Consider the following 26,148-nt stretch of genomic DNA (forward strand, 5'->3'; position numbering starts at 1 on the left):
AACGAATGTCTAAGAATCATTCATCAGTTGTTGAGCAAACGGTTTTTTGAGGCGTTTGCTGGCCAGCAACTGGCCAGGCGTTTGCAACACAAAACCAACCAAAAACGACTGGTATACTGTACAACAAACAATAACGTTGCATAAACCACAACAAAGTAACAAACACCAACCAAAGGGCTAAAATCAATCAATATGATGTTGAATGCCGAACAACAAGAACAGAAATTCAAGCTAACGTTGTGTTGTACTATAGTTGTAAGTTGAAGACGTACGTTAACTGTCTTACACCATACTCGAATAAAGGTAAATTAACGGTAGACATTCGACAACATAACAAGCTTAATTTTGGTTATTAATTGTTTCATGGTTATTTTACTCACCTGTGCTGGGTGTGCCCACTTAGTTTGAGCCGTCCACCGTCCATCCATCTTGATCTTTTCCAAAAAAAACCCCACTAGAAACACGAGAAAAACTAGCGTCTAGCGGCCAGGACAGATGAGAGGAAAGTGGTGTTGCCGAACCTGGGTGCGCGGCGCTGCTAGTGCGCGTTCACGTTGAATAATAATAATACTAGTACTATACTACTACTACTAGTACTAATAATAATAATAATACTAGTACTACTACTAATAATAATAATAATAATAATAATAATAATAAATGTTATTTATAACACACTTTACATTTGAAACAAATCTCAAAGTGCTACAAAGCATACATATTCAAAAGGAGAATAAAAATGAAAACATGCATGCTCTCCCCGTGTCCCCTAGGGTAGGTACCCTCACAAAAAACATGCAGTAATCCTGGTCTCTAAACGATACCTCCCCCTGGCCAGCCGGGGCGCCTGATGGGGAGGAAAGGAACTGGCCGGGTAAGCTCCCCCTGCCAGGTGAAAAGAAGCAGCTTGGACTCCTCATGCATAGAAGGAAGCATGAGGTCACTCTGCTGCCCCCCCCCCCCCAGGTTGGCAGAGGAAGTGTAGCGTCCAGGATTACATTCGATAATTGACACTGGGTGAAAAAATGGGTTGCAAAATCGTGGGATAAAGTTTATATTAAAAAGAAGAAAAAGAAACGTGGAACCATTTGACGTGTAGTTGTTCACATTGTCCGACTATTAGGCCTACTAACTCTAGCCCACATTATACTTAAGTACTGTACTTAAGTACAGTTTTGAGGTATTTGTACTTTACGTGAGTACAAAATGTGAGTTTTCTAAAAAGTGCTGAGTCATGTTCCTACAGGGAGGCTCTAGGGCAGGAGCCTGAAATCGCACATAGACCCGTCCCACTCTTCTGTTTACCAATAGAATGACTACATAAGTGGGTTGCAATCCACCCCCTTCTCTCTCTCTCTCTCTCTCTCGCTTGTTCAGGCGCCTTTAAATCCCAGTTTTTACACACAGACTCGCAGAGGTGTCCATGAGAGGCTGATAGATTGTACTGGTAGTTCTACAGCAGCAAATCAAACCGACATCATGATACCGTCTGTCACACTCAACACCGGAGCAAAGATGCCTGTGGTGGGCCTAGGAACGTGGAGGGTAAGGCAAGACATTCAGTCGTTTCACTTGTATTCATTCAGACTTTGTCTGTTCAAGCTTGGAGCCTCATGTTTCAATGGTGCCTGTTGGTTTATTGTACATACTGTATGTCAATAGGTTACTGACATACGCTGCTTCATATTTAAAGTATGGTCTTTAACACTAAAGCCTTGGTCATATACAGCCATGCACTTGTAGAAATTCATAAAAGCCAAAGGGGACTTTTGTTTTCTAGCTGCAATATGGGCATTTAGTTTTAATTGACCAGAAAAAACAAAAAAAAACATTAGAATGCAGATTGCACACAGTAGTCAAAAGGATGACCCCAAAAAGTCAGTGAGCTTATTTCCATTGTGTAAATACCGAAGATGTAAATCTGTGACCTAGAAGAGAGGATCCGGATGCCGCCCCTCCCAAATTTCCACGGCAGTTGAATGTGGATACCCTGGCTAGAAATACTGTTTAGATTGACCTTTTGAGAAAAAATCTGAGAGCCATAGCCTACTCTCTCCAACTTATTGTCTGATATGCAATCTAAAGTGAGTGACGTCTCCCTTGACTGCAACACCATCTACCACTCTGAAACAAGGGGACCCCCCCCCCCCCCCAAGATGTAGCGATTGTCAGTGCAGTGGCGGTACATCAATCAAACTGATTTTTTCCTTCTGCATTTACTACTTGCACACATTCAGAACAAAGAATATCATTTCAAACTGATAACTGCCAAACACTGGATATGATGATTGATAGTGGCCACCACTGCCTCACAAAATAAAACAAGATTACACAAACAGAACAGCAGACTTAGAGACGACAAATACGCTACTGCTACTCAGTCAAATCCTCACAGTTAAACAGTGTTTTAACCTGTACGATCATTTTAGTCATCTGAAAAGTTGTAGTTTTAGTCTAATTTTAGTCGACTAAATAATATCATAAGATTTTATTTGACTAAATCTGATTTTGGTGGGCCTTGTGTCATAATGGCTTATTTTACATTTGGTTGAATACACACACACACACACACACACACACACAGTTTTAGTCGACTAAATTAACACTGGTACGATCTACGCACAAGCTGATAGAAATCTTGTATTCTGATGATTCCAGGCAGAGCCGGGAAATGTCCAAAAGGCCGTCACGGAGGCCATCTCTGCTGGCTATAGGCACATAGATTGTGCATACGTCTATGAGAATGAAGGGGAAGTGGGTGCTGGAATCCACGCCGTGATGGACCAAGGCCTGGTCAAAAGAGAGGAGCTGTTCATTGTAAGTAAGGTGAGTTGTGCAGAACGCAGTAATCGCAGTAAGTACAAGTACATGTTCATGTGGGAGTGCACCAAAGATGTGCACGGATGAATCCGACACGTTTCTTCAAGTAGGTCTTGGAATAGTTTGTTTGGTATGTCCATATTTTTGAGTGGTGCAACCACTCCCTTATGGAGCTATGTGTGTGGCTGGCTGGCTGGCTAGCTGGGTGGGTATGAGCACGAAAATAGCATGGTTGTTTTTCACCACCTGTGTGCAACCTAACACGCGCACAAACACACACACACACACACACATATTAACTGTATATATGATGATTTCAGGTGGGCCAGTACAGTACAGTGACAATACAGTACAGTACAGGGACCCCCACATGGTAATTAACTCACCGGAATCGGTCCGGCCCCCTGGGCACGTTCCTGGGGGTCTGGATGTTCCGGGGACTCCCCGGGGACCCCCACATGGTAACTGTCATTTCTCTACCGTTTCGGATGTGGGGCGGCTTGCCGGAACCGGGCCGGCACCCTGACCATGGTCCTGTGGGTCTGGAACTTCTGGGGACCCCCACACGGAGTTGCACCACTCACTTCACACGGGTGTGATTTTTTATTCCAACTCGTAGCGACTGGCGAGACTAAACACAAACGGGGTGGGACCAAAACAAAGGGTAACAGGTACGGTCGCCCCGTAGGATGGATGGGATCAACATATATGGATGTCAGAACAGGTCAGCTCCGTTTGGAGGTCAGATGTAGAGTTGCCGGCCAATATTGATGACATCAAGGATCTCCATCCCTGATGATGTCATGTGATGTCACATGCCTGACCAACACACTGACAGGAAATGCACGATTCCATAGTTAACTGTGACCTTCGGTGGAAAAAACGAGATAATAAGCTATAGAATTGAATGACAATGACAAAATCATATACCAATATAGTGTTAGGGCTATCTACTTGAAAAAGGGCTAATACTTTGCCATAGAATAATAATTATCATCGTTTCCACATGCATTAAATTCTGTTCATTCAAATATGCAAAGTGAAGCTTCAAAATGGGTTATACATAAAGTCATGGTGCCAGAAGGGTTCTCACCCAGGCCCGCCAAGTCTGTGTCAAAGTGTCCCTGAGACAGAGGGTATGCACGTGACATCATCATCATACCCGGAAGTTATGCGGGAACGCCTACTGAGTGGAAAAGAGTTACTTTCTGGCCTTGACAGCCCTTACATCCAAACAAACTATCTGATTGCATTAAACAACATTAAACTCACTTTGACACCATCAGCTGGGTGAAACGGAAACAATAAAGGTCTACCTCATTAATAGTTAACTATTAATAGTTGACTATTAATAACTATTGCACTGTATTATTGTTACACTGCCAGGTTTGATCTCATTTCACTACTACTAGTACTGTTACTGTATTACATACTGTGAGTCTGTGATTATACCAACAATCCAGAGAATTTGAGGCTTACTCTAATTCGGACTAAATCCAGGCTAAAACATTTAGCCTGGCAGTTTTTTTTCTCCACTGCCTTTAGTTACAAAGCATGCGTTTTATACTACCTTATTATGAGGACATACCTAAACCATATTTATTCTTTCTAAGTTCCATGATTTTTATATTCCACTAAGGGAGAATTGCTTTGCAGCTGATCTGATTGCATAGAGCCATAAGCCATATTGTTTATAAAGAGTCAGGAGACAAGATGTCAAATTATCTCCCGTGGAGTGACAAGCTTTGACTGCGAGGAAAGAATGTTGACATGCAACATGTCCTCCCTCCTTATGCAACTTTGAAACTATATAAACTAATGTTTTCTCTTATAGTTATGGTGCACCTTCCACATTCCTTCCCTGGTGAGGGGTGTGTGTGAGAAGACTATGAAGGCTCTCCAACTGGACTACCTGGACCTCTATTTGGTCCATTTTCCTATGGGCTTCCAGGTACAGACAGTAGGAATCAAAAAATGAAAAAGGTCAGGTATTTCTTTTCAACAGTGACACCATGTGGCGATGCAAGGTATCCCAGAACATCTGCTCTTATATCAAAATGCTAACACAGATGCAAGGTCTAGCAGAAATCTGTGGGTTTTTATGACATTGAGAAGTGGATGTCTGTGGATCAGATAAAGCTACACAAAATGGCAACATCATGATCACCACCACTACCACTACTACTACTACGACGAGCACTTATCCAAGCAAAGTTACAACAAAAACTGAAAAAACTATTCCATGCTACTGGCAAAAATTATTATTTGAATTATTTCATTTGCACAACATGTATACAAATACATATTCAATTAGTTATTATGTCCAAAGGAAAGATGACTGTTCAGTTGTTGTGCCGGTGAGGTGAGAAACACTAGAGGGGCTTATTTGAGAACCTCACCACTTACACTACATACAATTAGAATATATTAATCTGTACTTTCATCACTGCCCTCGGGCATGTGGTGTGGTGGCCTAGGAGGCTAGGAGTGAGTCCTGCGAGTCATTTTAATGTCCCTGGCATATTATATCTTAGGCCAATCGGGAAAAATGCAATTTCGTTTTTATTAGATTTTATTTGCTCAACATCCTGGGTTAATCTCTTGCTCTGACCTCCCGTTTGTGTTTATTATTTCTACATGTGCAGCCAGGAGACTCCCTATTTCCTCTTGATGAGGACGGCAAGGTCATTCCTGATGGCAGCAACTTATTGGACACCTGGGAGGTAAACAGTAAAGACTATAAAGGCAACTAAGGAGTGAGCGAATGAGTGAGTTTGGGAGGAAGTGTGGGGAAGCAACGGTATTAGTGAGGGAGCAAGTGAATGAGTGCACTGCCTTCACGCATGTGGAAGCATCACTGCACGATGAGAATGAGAAAGATACCACTCCACTACATTTTAACTGAAGAAGAAAATAATAATTCCAGCATTCCATTTGTCAAGGCAATGGAGCAGCTGGTGGATGCTGGCTTGGTCAGAGCCATCGGTATCTCCAACTTCAACAAGGCACAGACGGAATCCATTCTAAACAAGCCAGACCTCAAGTACAAGCCGGCCACGAACCAGGTGCACATAAAGTCATCAACACCCTTTATAACAGGCCAAAATAGAAGTAATTTTGACTCGTTCGGTCAAGGATGAAAGATCATGCCACGTGACGTTGATAAAATTGAGTGTGTGTCCCCCTCTAGATTGAGTGCCACCCGTATCTGACACAGGACAAGTTGATCAACTACTGCCACTCACAGGATATCTCAGTCACAGCCTACAGCCCCCTGGGGTCCCCTAACAGACCTTGGTGAGAGATGGCGAATAACCCATTCAGCCTGACCTCAGAATTAAAAAAATATATTCTAAATCCTCCAGTTCTCTGAAATAAATATTTTCACGATTTTTCAAAAAGAGCAGACCTACAAGCTCATACCGAGTGGCGCGCTATAAGCTTGTAGATCTGCCATTTTTCAATAGCTAAATTATAACATGTTTAAAACACCAAAAGGGGTTCCCGCCCAAAATGTGATAAAGCTAAAGTTGTGTTAGGTCAAATTGTTATGCATTATACAATAGTACAGCCTGATCTGCTAAGCTATGCTGTGTCATGTATTGTACATCTATGACATTTCCAAAAGGGCTCAACGAGATGAACCTACTCTGCTTGAGGAACCCAAGATCAAGGCCATCGCTGAGAAGTACAACAAAACCCCAGCACAGGTAGTAGAGCAAACCGTTGCTAAGTTTTAACATAATCATCATAATTTCGACCCCTGTTTTGGGTGCGTTTGTACAATTATTGTGTTCAGTCTTCTCTCCCAAGCTTGACATGAATTCAGCCACAACAAAAACTAATTTACCAAAACATATCTCCATTTTTTCATAGTCCTCTAACTCAAGGAAATCCCTACAAATACAGTAGAAGACATCTTGTTAACAAATACTTCTCTTTATGTCATCATATTTAGAGCAGTAAAACAGAAAGTGGATCTCATTTTCATATAACAAGCAGTATCTCTTCCTCTGGAGTGGCATTAAACCTGCCAGTCTCCAGTGCTAATGGCAATGTTCCAGACCGTATTTGAGCACAGAGGGATCGTTGTCTTTTGTTTAAGTTATACTACACACAAGATTCTGCAGTGTAGCTGCCCTTTATGAGACAATGCACAATTGTACATTTGCACAAAATGATGTCCTCTGCTTTTAAAGACGGTTTTAGCGCTGTCCCTGCGGTGTGATATGTCTTGTTGCACGTTGACCCACATTGACCAGTGATTCAACCAGGGGGGCAGTCAGCCAGATATTTCGTGAAGCCTCATTTGAAATCGGTAGTTCATATAATGGCCTGTTGTGGCGCTGGACTGGACCCAAAAAGCCCCATAGCTCCATAGAGGCCCATGTATTTTGGCCCAACTTCACCTAGACTGTATTATCTTAATAAACATGGTCATGAATACTTTCTTCTTCCAGTCACTAGTTTAAAGTCTCATTTCTAATGTCATAATATTCTTTTTGGAAAATTATGGTCCCATTAATTTAAAAAATGACCATAAAGTCGCGTATGTTCTGAGGGGCGTGGCTACCGTTACAGTCTATGATCGGGATTCCCCTCCCACTCAAGAGTCTTCTCCTCCCACTCGAGTCAAAATAAAAACCAACGGAGAAGAAGGGGGGAAGTCCCGCCTCGTTGTCTGGGCAGCCAATGACCAGCTGGTACAAAACGGAGCCAGCCAAAGGCCAGCTGGTACCAAACGGATCTAGAAAGATGGCGACTTACATCAGGAATTAGCATATTATTACAGGCTTCATTTTACGTTCATGTTAGACCCGGGGAACGCTTTGTCCATATTTTTTACAGTCTATGGCTTCAACGTATGGAACTCAATGGCCCAAACCACACCAAAGGGTCAAGACAGTTTTAGCATTAACTCCTTGCAACCGTTTGGACCCAAGGAGTTGCATGTGACCCTGTGGTGTGGTTAGGGCTTAACTCATCCTAACTATTGGGAGCAGTGGGGAAGTGCAGGGATGGATCTCACATATTACAGATGCATTCTGATGTCTCCAGTAGGTACATTAAAGTGTCTGTCCTTACAATAGAACGAAACGTTTCAGGTAATACATTAGCAAAAGTCACCCTTTAACCAATTAATTCTTTTTTTTTTCTTCTTCTAGCTAGTATTACTGTGTAGTACAGTAAGCGTACAGTACACTGTAATGGTAACCGGATAGGTGGGCTCTAGTCAAAGTAGCCAATCTACAAGCTCACAACACTTTGCATTGTGATGCATTCTTAGCTTGTAGACCTGTAATTTCTGAAGTGTAGAAAAACCTTGAGATAAAAAAGGAAAACATCATGCTCAATATGAACTACATAGCTAGCTGGAATCTCAAGGTCCAGGCACCTACCCATCTGAGAATGTGTTACTTTACTCTAGCAAATTTAAACTTGCATTCTGTAGCTACAGTACGAGAGGGTTAAACCTCTTCTCAGGAGGTAGTTACATTTTACTGTATTTAATATTTATTTAACCAGGCAGGGCAAGATTATTTAACCAGGCAGGGCAAGATTAAGAACAAATTCTTAGTAGTTGCTCAATACCATGAGGCTGTGTAGCTAATAACATCCCTAACTAAGCACACATGCATACAGTATAGGATCTTTACAGAAACATAATCAAAGGACGTTTTCATCAAACAAGCCAAAGCTGGCCTTTCACGCCGTTTGCATATATGAAGGGTCCCGTTATGTTTGTCTAGGCACCAAGCAGTCTGCGTTCAAGCCAATTTTAAAAGATTAGATTATTTTGTTTCTCTAGGTTCTTATCAGGTTCCATATCGAGAGGAACGTGATCGCCATTCCCAAATCTGTGACGCCACATCGAATCAAGGAGAACTTCCAGGTAATTGACTGTGCAATCACATTGTGGAACAAAAACCCCTGATGGAGGATGGGGGGGGTACAGTAAGTCATTGCATGATTGAATGTACAATAGCAAGAGATTCCTTAGCTCCTTATTGCAGATCTGCCGACTCTGTTGTCCTTCTGTGTCTGTCTGTCTGTCTGTCTGTCTCTCGCTCAGGTGTTTGACTTCAAGTTGAGTGAAGAAGACATGGAGACCATTCAGAGTTTTAACAGGAACTGGAGAGGTTTCCCCATGAACTGGTGAGTGGACATACTCATGTACTGTACAATAAATAATATATGTAATATTGTTTATTGGTGACAATGTATAATTTACAAAATGCCTTATGGATGTGGATGTATTTGTGTCGGATGTTTAATTTATTTTAATAGAAACTAGACCGTGCCCATTGGGCACCAATCTACTAGGGAACGATGCAAATTGGGAATCCATGCCCCGCCCGGTTATGCAATACATATCTGCATATCTATCGGATCGGTCTCCATATATGCCTATACACTACTTTACATGTAAAGGTGTGTTGCAGTAGAGACCTCTAATCTAAGTTCCTCTTCTGTTCTCTACAGGGGCTCAAACCACAAAGATTTTCCACTGAATGCAGAATACTAATTCATCAGGGGCTTGACCGCATTTAGGACCGAAGACTGAAGTTCTGTCCGTTTGCGGGAAAATAGTCATGTACCCTAGCGTCCCTATTCTGGGGCAAGAGTTAAAAAAAAAAAAGCTTGCATTGAGACGCATGGTGAGTTGTAGATCAGATACTTTTGGTGAAGAGATTTGGTGTAGAGGGGGCCGGGGGGGGGGGGGGGAGGAAGAGCGAACCAAGTATATAGCCATAGGTGACCCGGGTCAAGTACATTTATAAGGTTAGAAGTGATTAATGGACTGTACCAGCCAGATTTGTTGTTCCTAGCATAACCGTTGGGTTGTGTACAATGTACACATACAGTATGTGTATATGCAGTGTATTCTTAAATGCCACAATTCATGTTGAAAGTGTTTAAAAACACTAGTTTTTTTAACTATGTGGCTGATATTGATGTTTAGAGATTTAGTCAGTCGTTTGTATGAATATCTAGTTTGTTTTATATTGTGATGTTTTATGTGGCCCCCAGGAAGACTAGCTACTGCGACAGTGGACGCTAATGGGGATCCAAATCCGAATAAAGAATGAAAGAATAAAGTAGACAATGGAATGTAATAACACAGGCTTGACCCTTTAAAGCTGTCACAAACTTTCTCAAGCAAGTGCCCGACTAATTTGCTTGTATTATTGTTTCGTAACTAACAAAATAAAAAAACTGATTTGTTGACATTCAACATCTAGCTTCACTCTCTCTTGATATAATGTCCTTCCTGCACAATATACAAGAACCTTGCCCGACATTATTCCCCAAATTTAGGTCCATTACTTTCAATGACTATTAAATATTTCTAATGCCAGATCATGCCCATGTATTTATTTTCCTCAGCCATTTTAACCCCAATTTAATCGTCCATAATTCCTCTCCACACACATTTGTGTGATATCACTTATGTTGAATCCTACCGACTCACCTGCCAGTGAGGAGCCCCCATCGGAATGACGCAGAGCCTCATCCCAGCCCTACCGACAAGTGCCGCCCCAACTCTATGTTGAGAGAAAAATGGTTAGGGGCCTTTACAGAGAAAACTCATACCAAATATTTTTAAGCAAAGAAAACTTTATTCTGACATGAAATGCAACTGAACCTCCAATGCAACTGTTCCTCAACAAGACTACTATACAATGCATGACTTTGGTGAGGCCAGACATAAATCAGAAGAAACACGGATAAGTGCTTCATCATCCTAAGGCATATAGTGTTCAAATATTATGAACTAAACAAACACCACAAATATTTTTAACCTGACATAAGGAGTGTCTGTTCAAACAGTGCATTGATAAATGCATATAGCATTGTGCAAAATCACAAAGTCTTGTTTTGACCTAAATGCAACTTGTTAGTTTGGCTGACAGAACCCATTGTGTTTGTTTTCCCAGTTGACCGTAGACTTTGTCATTACTCTTTGTGAAATCCTATACAAAATAATATGTGCTCTTGTATAAGTTCAGTTGAAGATGTCTTTATCCTACAACGGAAAAATACTTTTAATTGTACAAAAGGTAAATTATATATTGCCAATGGTTTTCACATACAACCCACTGCTTATTAGGCTATATTTCACAACGGCCACTCCAAGATTAATTTGGAAAGCATGTCAGTGATGTCAGTCCATTTGTTTTGCGTTTGTAAAATATCCGGATCAGTGGATCTGTGTAGTCATGCGAAATGGAGCTTTTCAGAAACGATGATGTAACCGCTAAATAGCGCATATCATTTTTACTATAATTAGGTGAGAAATGCAGCTTGTGCTATTATTTTCTGTGCAGGACTTGCCAAGTCACCAGAGCAATGGTAAAGTGGCTATCATTTTTAAATTATATGGAGAGAAAAGTTGGGTCGGGATTTGGAGAGGTAAATATAAAATCAAATATAATATAGCCTACAATTGAAACACAAATGCGTTTCTGCGTTTGTTCAGATATCTCTGTCATATGGGCAGGGATTTCTTCTAAAACGGAGGACGAAAATATCAGTTTAGCAAAAGATCCATATTCGTGTAGCCTGTGTCTTAACGAAGGTCAGTCTCCAGCTAGTCTCGCGTAGTCAGGATGAGGATAGAGGGTTATATTCCAAAAATATAAAGTAGTAACTGAAGGGCGTGTGCCTAATTGTAAAGTGCACAAAGACACCATCTGCACTTGCAATACGAACCTATAAATAAAGTTTGTATTGCAAGTGCAGTCTGCGTGTGGGTCTTTGTGCACTTTATGTGCATCCTGCTGAATACATGTGTGTTTTATAACAAAGCAATGCTGGCAAAAATAGAAGTTTCAATGAGAAAATATTTCACACGTACTACAGCATCAACTGTGAAGCTGTGGAAAAACTCTTTCCATCTCAGAATTCAGCGTTGAAAGGAAAGTCCTTGTGTTTCGTGCTCCTGTATGGTGAAGAAACAAAGACGAAAAACAATAGAAATTGTCATATCTTGACAAGCCATATCACCGCTTAGCCGCAATTTGCAACTCTAGATTTTTTTACAATCTGTTGAATCTAGAGTTGCAATACCCTCCATCCACTTCCTATTCATGATTTTCGGTTTCTGATCTGCTGGTCTTAAATGACGTTAAACTCACCAACATTGCAGCTGTAGTCCAAGCTTGAATTATCCTCTTTCAATCTGCCGAGCTTGTTTTTCATAAAAATCCCCCGTAGACATGTTATGAGTTACTTTCTGTCCAAAATATTCCAAGAGTTCACAATCCGAGCCGCCATATTGTATTTTTGCAACGTGCCGTAAAACAAGATGTGAGGGGGAGCGCTTGTTTAATAGAATCTTACCTGCGCAGGTAAGACACCCAAAGAAGAGGCAGACGCAGTGTGACGCCCCATCACGCACAGCCTTCTATTAAACAAGCGAATATTTTGGACAGAAAGTAACTCATAACATGTCTACGGGGGATTTTTATGAAAAACAAGCTCGGCAGATTGAAAGAGGATAATTCAAGCTTGGACTACAGCTGCAATGTTGGTGAGTTTAACGTCATTTAAGACCAGCAGATCAGAAACCGAAAATCATGAATAGGAAGTGGATGGAGGGTATTGCAACTCTAGATTCAACAGATTGTAAAAAAATCTAGAGTTGCAAATTGCGGCTAATCACCGCTGTGGGGCAGAAAACTTTTATCTACATATATCAAATGTCACGCTTTGTTGCCCCCCCATCGCCATAAACTAATTAATCAGCCAATTATGAAAATAATCGTTAGTTGCAGCCCTAAACACTGCAATCTGTTCTGTGCTTTTGACTCCACTAATGCTAATTAAAACCTAAATTATAATACTGAACTCACCATTGCATTGGACACACTCTCCAGTTCCTGTTGAATCCTAATACGGTCTTCATTTCTTCCTCAGACAGCTCAAAATCAAACACCTGTGGTGATCATACATACATAGGATTTTAGCGGCACAAGGTGAAGTCAGAATGATGATTAAAAAAGGGCTAAAATCAATGTGTAAAAAATAAATATATATATATAAAAAAGCTGATCAACAAGCTGCGATCAGACAGAGCTTGTAGATTGTCTGGCTTAAAATGAAAATGTAAAACATTTAAAATAAAATAATAAAATCGAGGCACACCTGTAAGTGCAGATACTGTGATGACAGGGGAAAGAGATCCTGGGGAGAGTTCACCCAGAGTTGTGGGTGACCAATCAGAGCCCACTATTCAAAGTGACTTATTTGCTGTCGCGTATATCTATTCTACTTCCGAGCATAGACATGGTATTGGTAACGCCCCGCCTGCCTCCGATTGGCCTACAGACACTGCCGTCCTTTACCAGACTTTCCTCCGAGGTGGATAGCTATATGCTGGGTAGTCTGCTGCGAGGTTACTCCGTGGTGGGAAATAAATACGTACGATATAATACAAGAGAATGACAGCTTGGCGCACGCGACAGTAACTTTTATGTGTTGTAGAAGAGTAAAACTAATATTGTTTATGCCGTTTATTTGATATGTGTAGTGTAAACTTGAAACATTATTGTATTGTAAAAAGGTCTCTTTTCCCTTGATCTTTATCTTTTTTTAGTATAATAGTTTAGTTTACTATAATTAGATTAATACCATAGACTGTAAAAAATATGGACAAAGCGTTCTCCGGGTCTAACATGAACGTAAAATGAAGCCTGTCAGTCCTTGTATTGTAAGTCGCCATCTTTCTAGATCCGTTTGGGCCCAGCTGGTCCATTGGCTGGCCCAGACAACGAGGCGGGACTTCCCCCCTTCTTCTCCGTTGGTTTTTATTTTGACTCGAGTGGGAGGGGAATCCCGATCATTGACTGTAACGGTAGCCACGCCCCTCAGAACATACGCAACTTTATGGTCATTCTTTTCATAAATGGGACCATCATTTTCCAAAAAGAATATTATGACATTAGAAATGTGACTTTAAACTAGTGACTGGAAGCAGAAAGTATTCATGACCATGTTTATTAAGGTAATACAGTCTAGGTGAAGTTGGGCCCAAATACATGGACCTCTATGGGGCTATGGGTTTTTCTGGGTCCAATGACAGCGCCACAACTGGCCATTATATGAACTTTCAGGAAATCCCGATTTCCTCAGTGGCTTCACAAAATATCTGTCTGACTGCCCCCCTGATTAATACACGATAATCCACACTAACACTTTAATTTAGAACACACCCAAATCAAATCATACAACGTACGTGATCAATCAAAGCAAACGGCATAAACAATTACCGGTAGTTTGCCTCTTCTACAAAAATAAAAGTTACAAGTTACTGTCGCGCGTGCCAAGCTGTCATTCTCTTGTACTATTATTTCCCACTACATAGTAATCTCGGGTCTCGGAGGACAGTCTGGTGAGACCATTGGGGCAAGACGGGCAGTGTCATCAGAGGCAGGTGGGGCGTTACCATGTCTATGCTCGGACGTAGAATAGATAAACGCTTTGCTGTGACGTTGGAATCTGTTTGTAACCGCCCATTGGAAATAAATCTTCCACAACGAAGTTCCAGGCTAATATCTACTAAGGCCGTCTCCAAACGTTAAAAGTTTCGGACAATCGCTTGTTAAGTTGGCACTCGAACCTCAATGAATGGGTTGCACTTATTTCCTTTTTAGTTATAAAACAAAAAAATTACAGCGAAAATATGTAAGAATGTCCAGCCCGCACTGCAAGGTTCTGCAATATGTAATCTCTCTGACATGCACTTTCACAGCTACAGTGCTCTTTCACGCAGATAGCCTACATGCAAGCAGACCGTCCCATACACTTAGTAGCTAGATAAACGTGTTTGAGGCCTAACTGTAGGCATGGGATATATATTATAATAAACAGTTCTTCATAAACTGTTTATTTTTGCGTAGCGCTGGTTGTCATGAGTGCATCATGCTGAAAATATCCGATCTGCAAGCTCACAACGTGTCGCATCTACGAGTAGACGCGCCGTGCGCTTGCAGATCAGCTATTTTCAAGACGAGACTTCTAAAGTCTTTTTTCCCTCACATAGCAGCTTGGTTAAAAGCACGTTCTATCGGTGCTCAAACGTTTTGTTTTTTTATTAAAAATGTATTAAAAACGATGGACGTACGCTCGAAGATTCCTGCCGAAGCTCGATTCCTAGGGGACAGGCTTAATAGCTACGCATTAGTCTGGCCATGCCAGGTTAGATACTGATGTCACCAACAAAGCCAAGTCTGAACAACTCACCTATAGACCGATTCCGTACCGGTTTCATGGTCGCAGCCTACGTATTTCCTGTAGGCGGACTCGACATAGCTGCGGGAGTAAAACCCTCACCAGGCGCACCTCTTCCACTACAGTGAACGGCAGAGTGACTGATGTTAGTTTGCCTCAAACTTTACTCCTTTACCTGCTTTTTTACTAACACTAACGTTACAAAGATGCCCAGAACATCGAGATGAACCTGTGTAGTTTATGGCTGCTCCAACAGTAGTGGCAACATAAAAAATAAAAAAAACGGAATGTCTAATATCCACCGCTGTGGCGGAGACCAGAGCCATTGAGTAATGGTTGAGACAAAGCAGTGAAAGATACATAACGCAAGTCTTACCCAATACCAAATCTTTCTGTTTATTAACACAAGGCTGCTGTACTTTATACCTCATACTTTAAATGCTTATTATGAGGTATAAAATACAGCAGCCTTGTGTTCATAAAACAGAAAGATTGGGTATTGGGTAAGACTGAAATTACGTATCTTTCAGGACCCTTCACTGCTTTGTCTCAACCATTACTCAATGGCTCTGGTCTCCGCCACCGAGGTGGATATTAGACATTCCGTTTTTTTTTTGTTTTTTTATGTTGCCACTACTGTTGGAGCAGCCATAAACTACACAGGTTCATCTCGATGTTCTGGGCATCTTTGTAATGTTAGTGTTAGTAAAAAAGCAGGTAAAGGAGTAAAGTTTGAGGCAAACTAACATCAGTCACTCTGCCGTTCACTGTAGTGGAAGAGGTGCGCCTGGTGAGGGTTTTACTCCCGCAGCTATGTCGAGTCCGCCTACAGGAAATACGTAGGCTGCGACCATGAAACCGGTACGGAATCGGTCTATACAACATTCTCTCACTGGAAAACTATTTGAATGAGCCTAGACTTAGCCCAGATACCTGGAAGTTCTCCTGTATGCGCTGTGGTGTGATGGACTTGGGAATCACGATCATGTTCCTCTGAATCTGGAAGCGGATCAGGACCTGAAACAGGTAGAGAGAAGTAGGGAGTTAGGGAGAGTCAAGGAAGTGAGTCCCTTGTGTATCTCACAACAGCCATGTGGTTCATGCAGTCAGCATGGATTGAAGCAAGAATAAATCTCACAACTAAAAGGTTTTTCCTGGCTGATGCCAAATTAATGCAATCTTGCATGCAGCACACAACCGTGTGTGCTAACTCACACTGATGCATGCAAACACAGAACATGTCCCATATGCTAGGTAAACTAGTTGTAGTTTGATTAACTCCCGCTCCCTCAGGTCAAGCACTGCCAACCAACTGGAACCCCACAAGTCTCACACACACACACACACACACACACGAAAAAAGCTCATGACCTATTAATAATGTGTTCCCGACCTACTGTCCCTTGAAATTAGAGACTCGTAGCCCAACAGCATGCATAGCATGGAGTAGACCCACGTTTACCCAGCAGGAAGAAAATGCATAAGAATGCATAGCATGGCGTAAAGAATAATGCCAATTATATACGTACGTGATCAAGCAGCATAAGTAAGGAGCCTAATTCAAGTTTTATGATCTACCTTGCTTTTTTTGGTGTGAACTGTGAAGAATGATCTTGCAAACAAAATAAACATCCATGCCATTATGTAGGCATGGTACAATGAGTGCCTTATCTGAGCCCCATTAACTGTTTATTAAATAAAGGTGACCTTAGTCAACTAATCTACATTGTTGCACCAAGCGAGGCCAGTGTCTAACATCACATTGTGTCTGACGTCACAAAGGGTCAGCACTACCTGGGCGGACGTCTTCTTGTGCTTCTCTGCAATGGCCTTAATGTTGGGATCATCCAGTATACATGTGTGAAAATAGAACGTTAACGTTGGGTCTCACCAGGGCCTGTCGGGGGATCCCAGGGGGCTGTAGGCTGTCACGGAGATGCCCTGCGAGTGGCAGTAGTTGATCAACTTTTCCTGATTCATGTACGGGTGGCACTCAATCTGGGGACACACAAAAGACACATTAAGGTCACATTCTCACCTAATACTTCGGTAGACTCGATGCAAATGGGTGGAGAAGTTGCGATTCTTGCATATTTAATTTGCTGCGGTTTGCCTTCACACTGGCTGTGTACTTCGAGTAATAGTTAGGACTTTTGACGTAAAGTGAGGGTAACGGATGCAGTGTGTCGTCGGGGACTGTGTGTGTGTGTGTGTGTGTGTGTGTGTCAGCCACTGTTCTTTTGGGCACATGAACAAGCCAGACCGAATCAGCAGATGGCAAAAAATAAATTGCCTGACGGTGGATTACGGTCTGGAGAGGCTCAATTGTACGCCCATTTCCTACACCAGAGAACTGGTGTAGCCAATCGGGCTTTGGTACAGTGACGTTCAATGCTTGAGACCTTTGACTGACAGTAGCTCTGACCAATTGCGTCAAAGAGAAAATGTTTGAACCAGCCCCCCGGGAAACAAGATCCATACACAGCATCTCCAGACTCAAATACCACACGACAGTGTGATTTGAGTCTGGCTTATTAGCCAGGATACATGAACGAGGCACTGCAGAGACGGGAGCGCAAAATGATCCGAATGTGAAGAACAATATGAAGAAAGTCTCCACTCGGATCCCCACACACAGTGACAGCCCTCCATGTTTACGCACGACAGACAGATAGTGTGTTTTTATGCGTTTCCTTAAGCAATAGATTAATGTGCTCGTCCTCATATTTTGATGAGGGCTTCGGTCTCCTTATTTGACCACGTCACATGGTAACCTAACGGGACATCTTTGTACTGCGTAAAATTAATGTGTTGTATTTTGCAGTACAAATGGCATTCTAGTATAATCCAGAGGTTACCAAACCTTTTCAGCTTGACTAAATTATTTGATGTCTCCCTTGTAACCAAACTTACCAAAGAAAAAAGAACAATAATGTTGCTACAGTATATATGTATGTATGTACTGTATGTATGTAAAACTAAAATAAATTATCTATTATTTTCTATAATCAATTAGAACAACTACCCCTAACTCTGTGTAGCACAGAGACACAAAGCACAGGCAGCCTCCTACTGAAAGGGCTTGAGGAGGATGTTGTAATGCAATAAGAAAGCTGTAGCCAGACATAGAAGACATTTATGGTGAAGGGTGGACTGGATCTGGAATCGGGTATAAGGTCAATGGCAGCAGCTAATTGATCTACATAGCCCTGAGGGAGGCACTGCTCTGACTAGCTCCAAACCAACAGCCATCGATCTGCCAGCCCGGTCATTTTCAATTAAACTGGAAGCGGGCGGAAGGGGGTCTAAATACCATTGTGTGTTTCTGCACTTATTGGTAAAAGAGTGTGGCCATTTTCTTGTTGGATTTTGGAAATTTATAAAATAATGCAAGAACGCTATGTTGGATGTTGTTTAGACAGATGCTAGGTTTGAAATGTACCTTTGTAGCAATCAATTGTTTGTCTTGATACTCTCATTTACATGATCATTTACCGTGTCATTTATTTTTTCATATCTTATTAATATCCACTATAGATATAACATCAGTAGTGGTTATGATTATGTCCATGGTGTCTGAACCTTAACTACTTACTTTGCCTGCATAGGGAAACCATGAGCTGAATAATGTTGTTGGGAAAAGGAAGGCAGTCCGAACACTGTATTACAGCTCCCAGGATACTTTATTTGATAAGGTAGACACAATGTTTCGAACCTTACGGGTCTTCGTCAGGTATGGCTTTTTTTTGTTCAGCACCTGTAGATTCTTCTTTAAATGTGCGTACTTCCCTTTGGATTCGATTTCTGAATAATCTTGTTGTCATCTAGCTCACCTGTTGCAAACTCGCTGCAGCTGTAATAGATGCACCTTTAACCCATGACCCTGATTAATCTACTGCAGGCTATATCTTCTGAACCCTATATTTAATGTGAGCCTGTGTTTTAAGCAAACCATTGCTCAAACATGGTGTACAGTACCTGGTTGTTGGCAGGCTTGTACTTGAGGCCTGGCTTATTGAGGACAGCCTCAATCTGCTCCTTGTTGAAGTTGGAGACACCAATAGCCTTGACCAAACCAGCATCCACCAGCTCCTCCATGCCCTGAAAAAAAAAACATCAAACCTCAAGCATCGACCTCAAGATCACCATATCCTCACGTGATACTGAATTGGCAAACTATAATTATTTATATTTTAGTCTTGCATTGACTAGACACAGCCATGTCATGCATATATAAAATTAGTATAAAGAATATATTCAATCGTTTCATTACATTTGATTCATATGAAAATATTTGTAAAATGAAAAAAAAAAAAAAAACTTTAAAAAGCATGATACACAGTATTTGGGGCAACATGTAGAAATAAAAAGCATGAGGCACAGTATTTGGGGCAACACGTAGAAATAGCATGCCATCTAGTGGCCAAATGCCAATTAACAAAAGGAAGAGGAAGCACCAATTTAACCTGATGTTTGAACAAGATAAGACATTCAGTCAGGCTACAGTGAATGAGCTCACATGATTAATGAACCATTCACTCGAACTATGTCTGCCCACCACTACCTTCAACGCCTGTAACTCTGGCAAATAGACCAATTACTGTGTGAACTGTTGATAGCTAGTATTTACTGTTTTCTGCTCTGCGTTTTGGTTAATTTGCACCAGATAAAACTCCAGCGTAACCTCAGCCATTGATTCAACTACACCATATGGAGCTTCCGTGTATGGTAGCCAATTTTCATCCGTACGGTATTTTACATGTTTGTCAGGTGCCTTCTGCAGTTCACCACACAGAGCAGAGGTACGTGCGGACTGGTCAGCACTCATATTATCCCTGACAAATCAGCCTTTATTATCCTTTCACCCAGGACAAATAAAGACGGGCCAAAGCCATATGTAGATTTAAGCAATAAGCCACGAGAGGTCTCAGGTTACCGGGTATTTTACACTGGCTGGGGGCGTACCCCCCAGCCAGTGTAAAATACCCGGTAAGCTGGGGCCTCGAGTGGCTTATTGCTTTTCTAAAACGGTTACAAACATATAGCAATATTAACCTAATAAAACAATTGAATTCACAAAAGTAGCTACGCTTTGCGCCACCAGAGCGAGCCACATCACTTCCTTGTTTTGCTCGGCAAGTAGCCCCAGTGATTGAAGGAGTGGGTTATCGGTGGAATTTACACCGGTCATGTGACGGTAACCAGCCAATCAGAATCAAGTATTGGGACTACCCGTTTTAGAACTGCTATTTTTCAATAGCTAAATTATAACGTAATGTTTAAAACACCAAAAGGGGTTCCTGCCCAAAATAGGTTAAGTGGTTCCTCTCTAATGTCTAAGATGCCTTATGTCATTCTTTCCCACTCACCTCCCATGTGTCTACGAAGGAGGTATTGTCATTAATGGTTTCTCCTTCACTGTCGAGAGGGAAGAGTTCACTGCCAGCCTGAAGAACAAAAGAGAAGGAACAGTCTTGCATACATGTACAGTAATATACTAGGCATAGGAGAGGTAAGGTAAGGTAACACGTCAGGAACTCATGGTTGGATTAAAGCTAAATACTGAAAATACTGAAAGACTGAAAAGGCCAAGTCCTAAAATGGGATTTGTGAAAAAAAAAGATTATAAAATTATATCGGCCTACAGAAAAAACAAAAATCTTAAAGACTATCTAGTACACACACTACACAGCAAGCTAAAAGGAATCAATACACCAGCACGCCAGGGACCAGAATACTTCAAACCCAAACAATTAGTCAAAAATAGAACGCGTGTTGGAGATTAAACAACAAATAACAGCCAGAACCAGCAACTGCATTTATTTAATCATATGTGAAAAATGTGGTTTACAATATGTCGGAGAAACGGGTAAAACAATAGCTACAAGGCTGGGACAACACAGATACAATATTAACAATGCAAAAAAGACAACCACAAGGTTGGTTCAACATTTCATGGCTCACGGCATTGAAGCTCTAAAAGGCGCTGGACTTCAACACAATCCCAACTGGACAGTAGGACAAAGACGTTTTAATGAAAAACAGTGGATTAAGAACCTCAACACGGATTTTCCTGGAGGCTTAAACATGCCTAAAATCTGATCTTGAATACAACAAAACTTAGAAAATCTAAAAGTTTGGATACATGGCGAATGCATTCATTCCTTGCATTGTGCTTACACATGTTGCGACTGAAAAGCACAGTGCACTGCACTAGCCACTTAAAATACTTTAATCTTAAACAACAAATAAAATAACCGAAAAAAGGCTATCTATAAGATTACAACATGTCACAGTGCAACGTGTTTGTAAGCTTGTAGATGGCCGATTTTCGGTGCATGACATGACACTTCCATAGAAGACATGCTGAATTCTATATGGGATCCGAATGACTGAAATCAGTCGTGGTACTGGCAACTGAGAACTTTAATCCATGGGAATTGGCCTTGGGAGCCAACGGTTCCTGACTTCTGAGCCATGTGGCCCATTCGTCAGGAGCCGTTTCCGTAGCATGAGGCAGCTTTATGTACAAGTAAGTACATACACCCCCTGGACATGACACTAGTATTTAACAGGGACTTACTTTCAATCCAACCCTTTATGCTGAGAGCCAAGCAGGGAGGCATTATGTGGGTACCATTTTTATAGCTTTTGGTAGTTAGGACTTGACCAGGTATTGAACCCCGACCTCGAACCCCGACCTCAGAGTCTCATGTCGGACACTAACCACAAGGCTACTGAGCTGGTAATCTCATCAGAGACATGGTCTAAGATACTATCCACACGAACCACAACAATGACAGAAGCATAATGAAAATAATGGAAATGCCAGCAGGAAGCAGGGCTAAATGCAGATTATCACTGTGTATACTTTAATTTGTTTATATAGATGAAACAGTGCATACTAAAGAACAGTACTATTATGTAATGAAAATACAACAAAGATGCTCATTTTCATCCACAGGTCCCACAAAATAAACATGGAAACGGGGAAACAACAGTATGAATGTAAAATATTAATACAGACAGATATCAGATGGCAAGCAACAGAAAAGGGAATAGGCAAGGCAGAAATAGAAACAATATCTGCCTAAAAACAACATTGCAACAGTTTATTGGCTGGACAGATGTACGGCTATGTACACGTCAGAAACATTGATTGACTTAATTGCTGAGAATGACATTTCTAAAAGGTAAACACAGATTATTTTCCTCAGACGAGGACAGGATAAACGGCTGAACATACTGTACCTTAAAACCCATGGGCCAGTGTATCAGGTAGAGGTCCAGGTAGTCCAGTTTGAGGTCACTAAGGGTCTTCTCGCACGCTCCCCTCACTAGAGACTTTTCATGGAAGGTGCACCACAGCTGAGAGAAAACAAGAAAGTCAAAAGGTGTCATCAACCTAACAACCAAGTGCATCCGAGTAGGAGAAACCTAAAGCACAATCACTTCAATTAAAAATGGAAATTAAGTGAACAGGGCAAATTCCATGCCATGGTTAAAGGAGAATTCCATGCTAGAAGGCTTTCTTACCTTTATTTGTAGTTGTTACGTCCCCACCAAAGAGGTCCAGGTGTTATTTTGTGCAAAAGTGCATTATTGGCTATTTCCCCTAATATAAGCCCTCAATGGGGGTTGGGTTTTTGTGCTAAATTGCTAATTTTGCTAATGATTTTTGAGCGATGGAAATAAGCGAATTAGCCCCAATGCCAACACCCCAATGCCCCATTCAATTAAATTAATTGGAGGGCTTGTGGTAGGGGAAATGGCCAAAAATGCACTTCTGCACAAAATAACACCTGGACCTCTTTGGTGGGAACGTATCAACTACAAATAAAGGTAAGAAAGGCTTCTAGCATGGAATTCTCCTTTAATCTGACCATAGCCTGTTCAAAAGCTAGCATTTTGAGTTGCAGTTTCATTTGGCAGTGCAGCACTGATATGCACACTCACCCACACACGATGACCTACCTTGCTGACCATGAAAAGTTCTTCTCTTTTGACCACGCCATCTTTGATCATAGCCTGGACACCCTCACCCACCTCTGCCTCGTTCTGGTAGACGAAAGCCCCGTCAATGTGCCTGTAGCCTGCAGAGATGGCTGCTTTCACTGCCTCTGTCACTTTGCCTGTGGGAGACTTTACAAGGCAAGATTGTGGGGATAAATATGGAGGTTTTGATTGATTGAAGTATTTATTAACAGTTTGCAGAATAGGTACATGTCAAGCACTCAATACAAAAACTGTTAACTGTGGACAATAGGGTCCACCATTTTCGATTCATCAGAACATTTAGAGATGTACAAATATACACTTCCATAAAAAAAAAAAAAAAAAAAAAAAAAAAAACGTAAAAAGGGGATGGTGGGGGACTTTTACGGGGGCCAGTTTCGAATTGCAGCCGTCTGTAGGTGCCCTTTGAGAGCAGTTTTGAAGGAGTCCACATTTTGGTGGCATAGGAGCTAAATTAATTTAGAAGGCCTGCTTGAACATTTGAGACAGACAATAGGCTCTCTCTCAGTACATGCAATGGCTTAATTTACAGACAGTGCATAGTGGAAGTTGACTTGGCATTTCAGTGAAACAGGAATTCTATCTTTCATGGAACCAGAACACTACAGGAAAGTTGCCTGTAGGTTTATTTTCTCAGCTCACATCTGGTTTGACATCTAAATAAAAACACTCACCTACGTATCAGCAGAATTACAACTAGTAGTGACAACTAAAATGTATTTGGCAAACAGTGACAGAGCAACATTTCGATTTTGAGCCATATAACTGAAACTACAACTTAAAACAACTACCGGCGGGGGGTTTGCGACGTTAAAGTTTAATACATGACGAATTATACATCTACTAGCCGCATGGCCAGTACAAATAAGGCAAAACACATTAGCACAACGTGACGTCGTGCTACTAAATAATAATAATATGCGTGCAGCGATTTGTGTCGCTGGCCAAAAAGAACAGTTCTGTTCAGATGAAAAGGAACGCACGGCGAGTTTGTTGTTGTTAGCTTCTATCTGTTCGTTTTGGCCAGCGACACCCCGATTTGCAAGGACTGGACTAATCTGTCTTTGAAAGTTGAATGAATCGTATCGACTCACCTTCCACGTCCCGAGGCCCACGGCGGGGATTTGTGCACCGGTATTGAGTTTCACTGATGTTGCCATTGTTGCTCCAAACGGACGAGAACACACAGGTTTTTGTAACAGGACTCACAGGAGCAGCAACCCACATGAAAGTCTACTCTAAACTGACTGGTAGATGGTGGTGTGATTCGTCGTGTGACTGACTGAGCCGAATCCAACGCTGCCCTCTATGCACTCGGCACGTAGCCTACTCGGCACGAATCGGCAGCAGCATCGTCGATCGATTACTGTTGCCTTGGGAGCGGGAGGAAGGGAGGGGGGGGGGGGGTGGGGGGGTGCAGAGTAATAGTAGAATAGTAGAGTCAATGGGATAGTTCCAGTCATATAGGAGCAATGTTTGGAACTATAGCCGGCGAGATCAAAGCGTGTCGCTACTCTGATTGATTGATTGATTGATTGATTGATTGATTAACAGTTTGCAGAATTACAGTACATTTCAAGCACAAACTCAATACAAAGACTGTTAACTGTGAGTGGACGACCCAATTAAGCATTACACTTGTTTACAACAGGGTCCACATTGTTCAATTCATCAAAACATTTAGAGACGTACAAATAGACACTTCTATATAGTTAAAGAACAGAACAGGAATTCATCATAAAGGAAGCAAAAAGGGAAAAGAAACATATACAGTGAGGGGAAAAGGGGGCGGGGCGGTGGGGGTGGATTCAGATTTTACAGGGGCCAGTTTCAAATTGCAGCCGTCCGTAGGTGCCCTTTGAGAGCGGTTTTGAAGGAGTCAAGGGATTCACATGTCTTAATGACTGTTGGTAGGGCGTTCCACATTTTGGTGGCATAGGAGCGAAAATAATTTAGTCCCTTGTTTGTGCCGAATCTGGGTTGTACATGGTTTGTTACACTCCCTCTGGTGTTGTGGGTGTGGACTTCGTTTACATTAAGGAAGTATCTAGACAGGTACATGGGTATCTTGGTGGTGTATCGAATCTTGTGGATCAGACCCATTGCAAGATGTTGTACTCGGTCGTCGACCCTAAGCCATCCCAGCCTGTCAAAGTGGGCAGGGGTGAGGTGGGTTCGGGGGGTGAGGCCAAGTATGAGCTTGACCAGTTTGTTTTGGGAGGTCTGGAGTCTTGTTTTAAGGGCCTTTGAGGTGCTGTGGTACCAAGAGGTGCATGCATAGTCAAAGAAACCTTGTACGAGGGCTCCTGTTAAGGTCTTCAAGGTGTTTTTGTTGACCAATGACCAGTGAGGAGATCCTGTAAAGGAATCTTGTTCTTTGATTGACTTTTTTGATTACGTTGGTGGCCATTTTATCACCGGAAAGATTGGCCTCCAGGATGGAACCTAGGTAGGTAATTTCATCTTTTCGTGTGATAATATTGTCACCCACTCTAACCAAGAAGCCATCTGCCTTGCTGAGATTACTATTTGATCCGAAGAGAATGGATTCAGTTTTTCCCAGGTGTAAGGATAGTTAGTTTGTTTTGTGGAGGTCAAAAGGGGGGGGGGGGGGGCTAAAGAAACATATAGGCCTACGGTGAGGGGAAAAAGGGGTGGGGGGATTCAGATTTTACAGGGGCCGTTTCGAATTGCCGTCCATATATACGGCTTGGGATATCCGTGGATGCTCCTGAGGAGGAGGATTCTAAAAATGACTTATAAATCCTAAAAGCCTTGTTTATACTTCACTGTGCAACGGTCCTATGCTGGAAAATAGCAGATATGCAAACTCACAGCACATCTCATTCAAGACACTGAACTTGCAGATCTGCCATCCAAATGCATTATATGGTTAAATGGGCCGTAAGAGATGCAGAAATTAACTAGAAAAAGTGCCCTTCTGGGCACATGTCTCCACCAGGAGGATAAGAGTGTGTGATGTTTGGCAAAATGTTTAGGAGTAATTTAAACATGTTTGTTGTGTGTGTGTGTGTGTGTGTGTGTGTGTGTGTGTGTGTGTGTGTGTGTGTGTGTGTG

The 26,148-nt window shown here is 41.8% G+C and overlaps 2 protein-coding genes across 2 annotated transcripts; one reads left to right on the forward strand and one right to left on the reverse strand.

Annotated features, from left to right (window-relative positions):
* The first annotated feature begins 1,412 nt into the window (after positions 1 to 1,412).
* Positions 1,413 to 9,411, forward strand: LOC310879710 (aldo-keto reductase family 1 member B1-like). Its single transcript, XM_083794534.1, has 10 exons — positions 1,413 to 1,545; positions 2,659 to 2,826; positions 4,655 to 4,771; positions 5,466 to 5,543; positions 5,763 to 5,885; positions 6,011 to 6,117; positions 6,449 to 6,530; positions 8,630 to 8,713; positions 8,894 to 8,976; positions 9,304 to 9,411. The coding sequence occupies exons 1-10, from the start codon at positions 1,480 to 1,482 to the stop codon at positions 9,344 to 9,346; spliced, it is 951 nt and encodes a 316-aa protein (XP_083650660.1). The 5' UTR covers positions 1,413 to 1,479; the 3' UTR covers positions 9,347 to 9,411.
* A 2,205-nt stretch (positions 9,412 to 11,616) lies between these two features.
* LOC310879682 (aldo-keto reductase family 1 member B1-like) lies at positions 11,617 to 24,392 on the reverse strand. The gene is given in 10 exon segments (XM_083794488.1): positions 11,617 to 11,764; positions 12,678 to 12,760; positions 15,988 to 16,071; positions 16,849 to 16,941; positions 16,945 to 17,052; positions 19,033 to 19,155; positions 20,424 to 20,501; positions 22,306 to 22,422; positions 23,029 to 23,196; positions 24,165 to 24,392. Coding segments are annotated over 10 exon segments (963 nt in total). The 5' UTR covers positions 24,231 to 24,392; the 3' UTR covers positions 11,617 to 11,721.
* Positions 24,393 to 26,148: the final 1,756 nt, after the last annotated feature.

Source organism: Protomyctophum parallelum (genome assembly GCF_964188405.1).
Source record: "Protomyctophum parallelum genome assembly, chromosome: 22".
NCBI classification, from domain to species: Eukaryota; Metazoa; Chordata; class Actinopteri; order Myctophiformes; family Myctophidae; genus Protomyctophum; species Protomyctophum parallelum.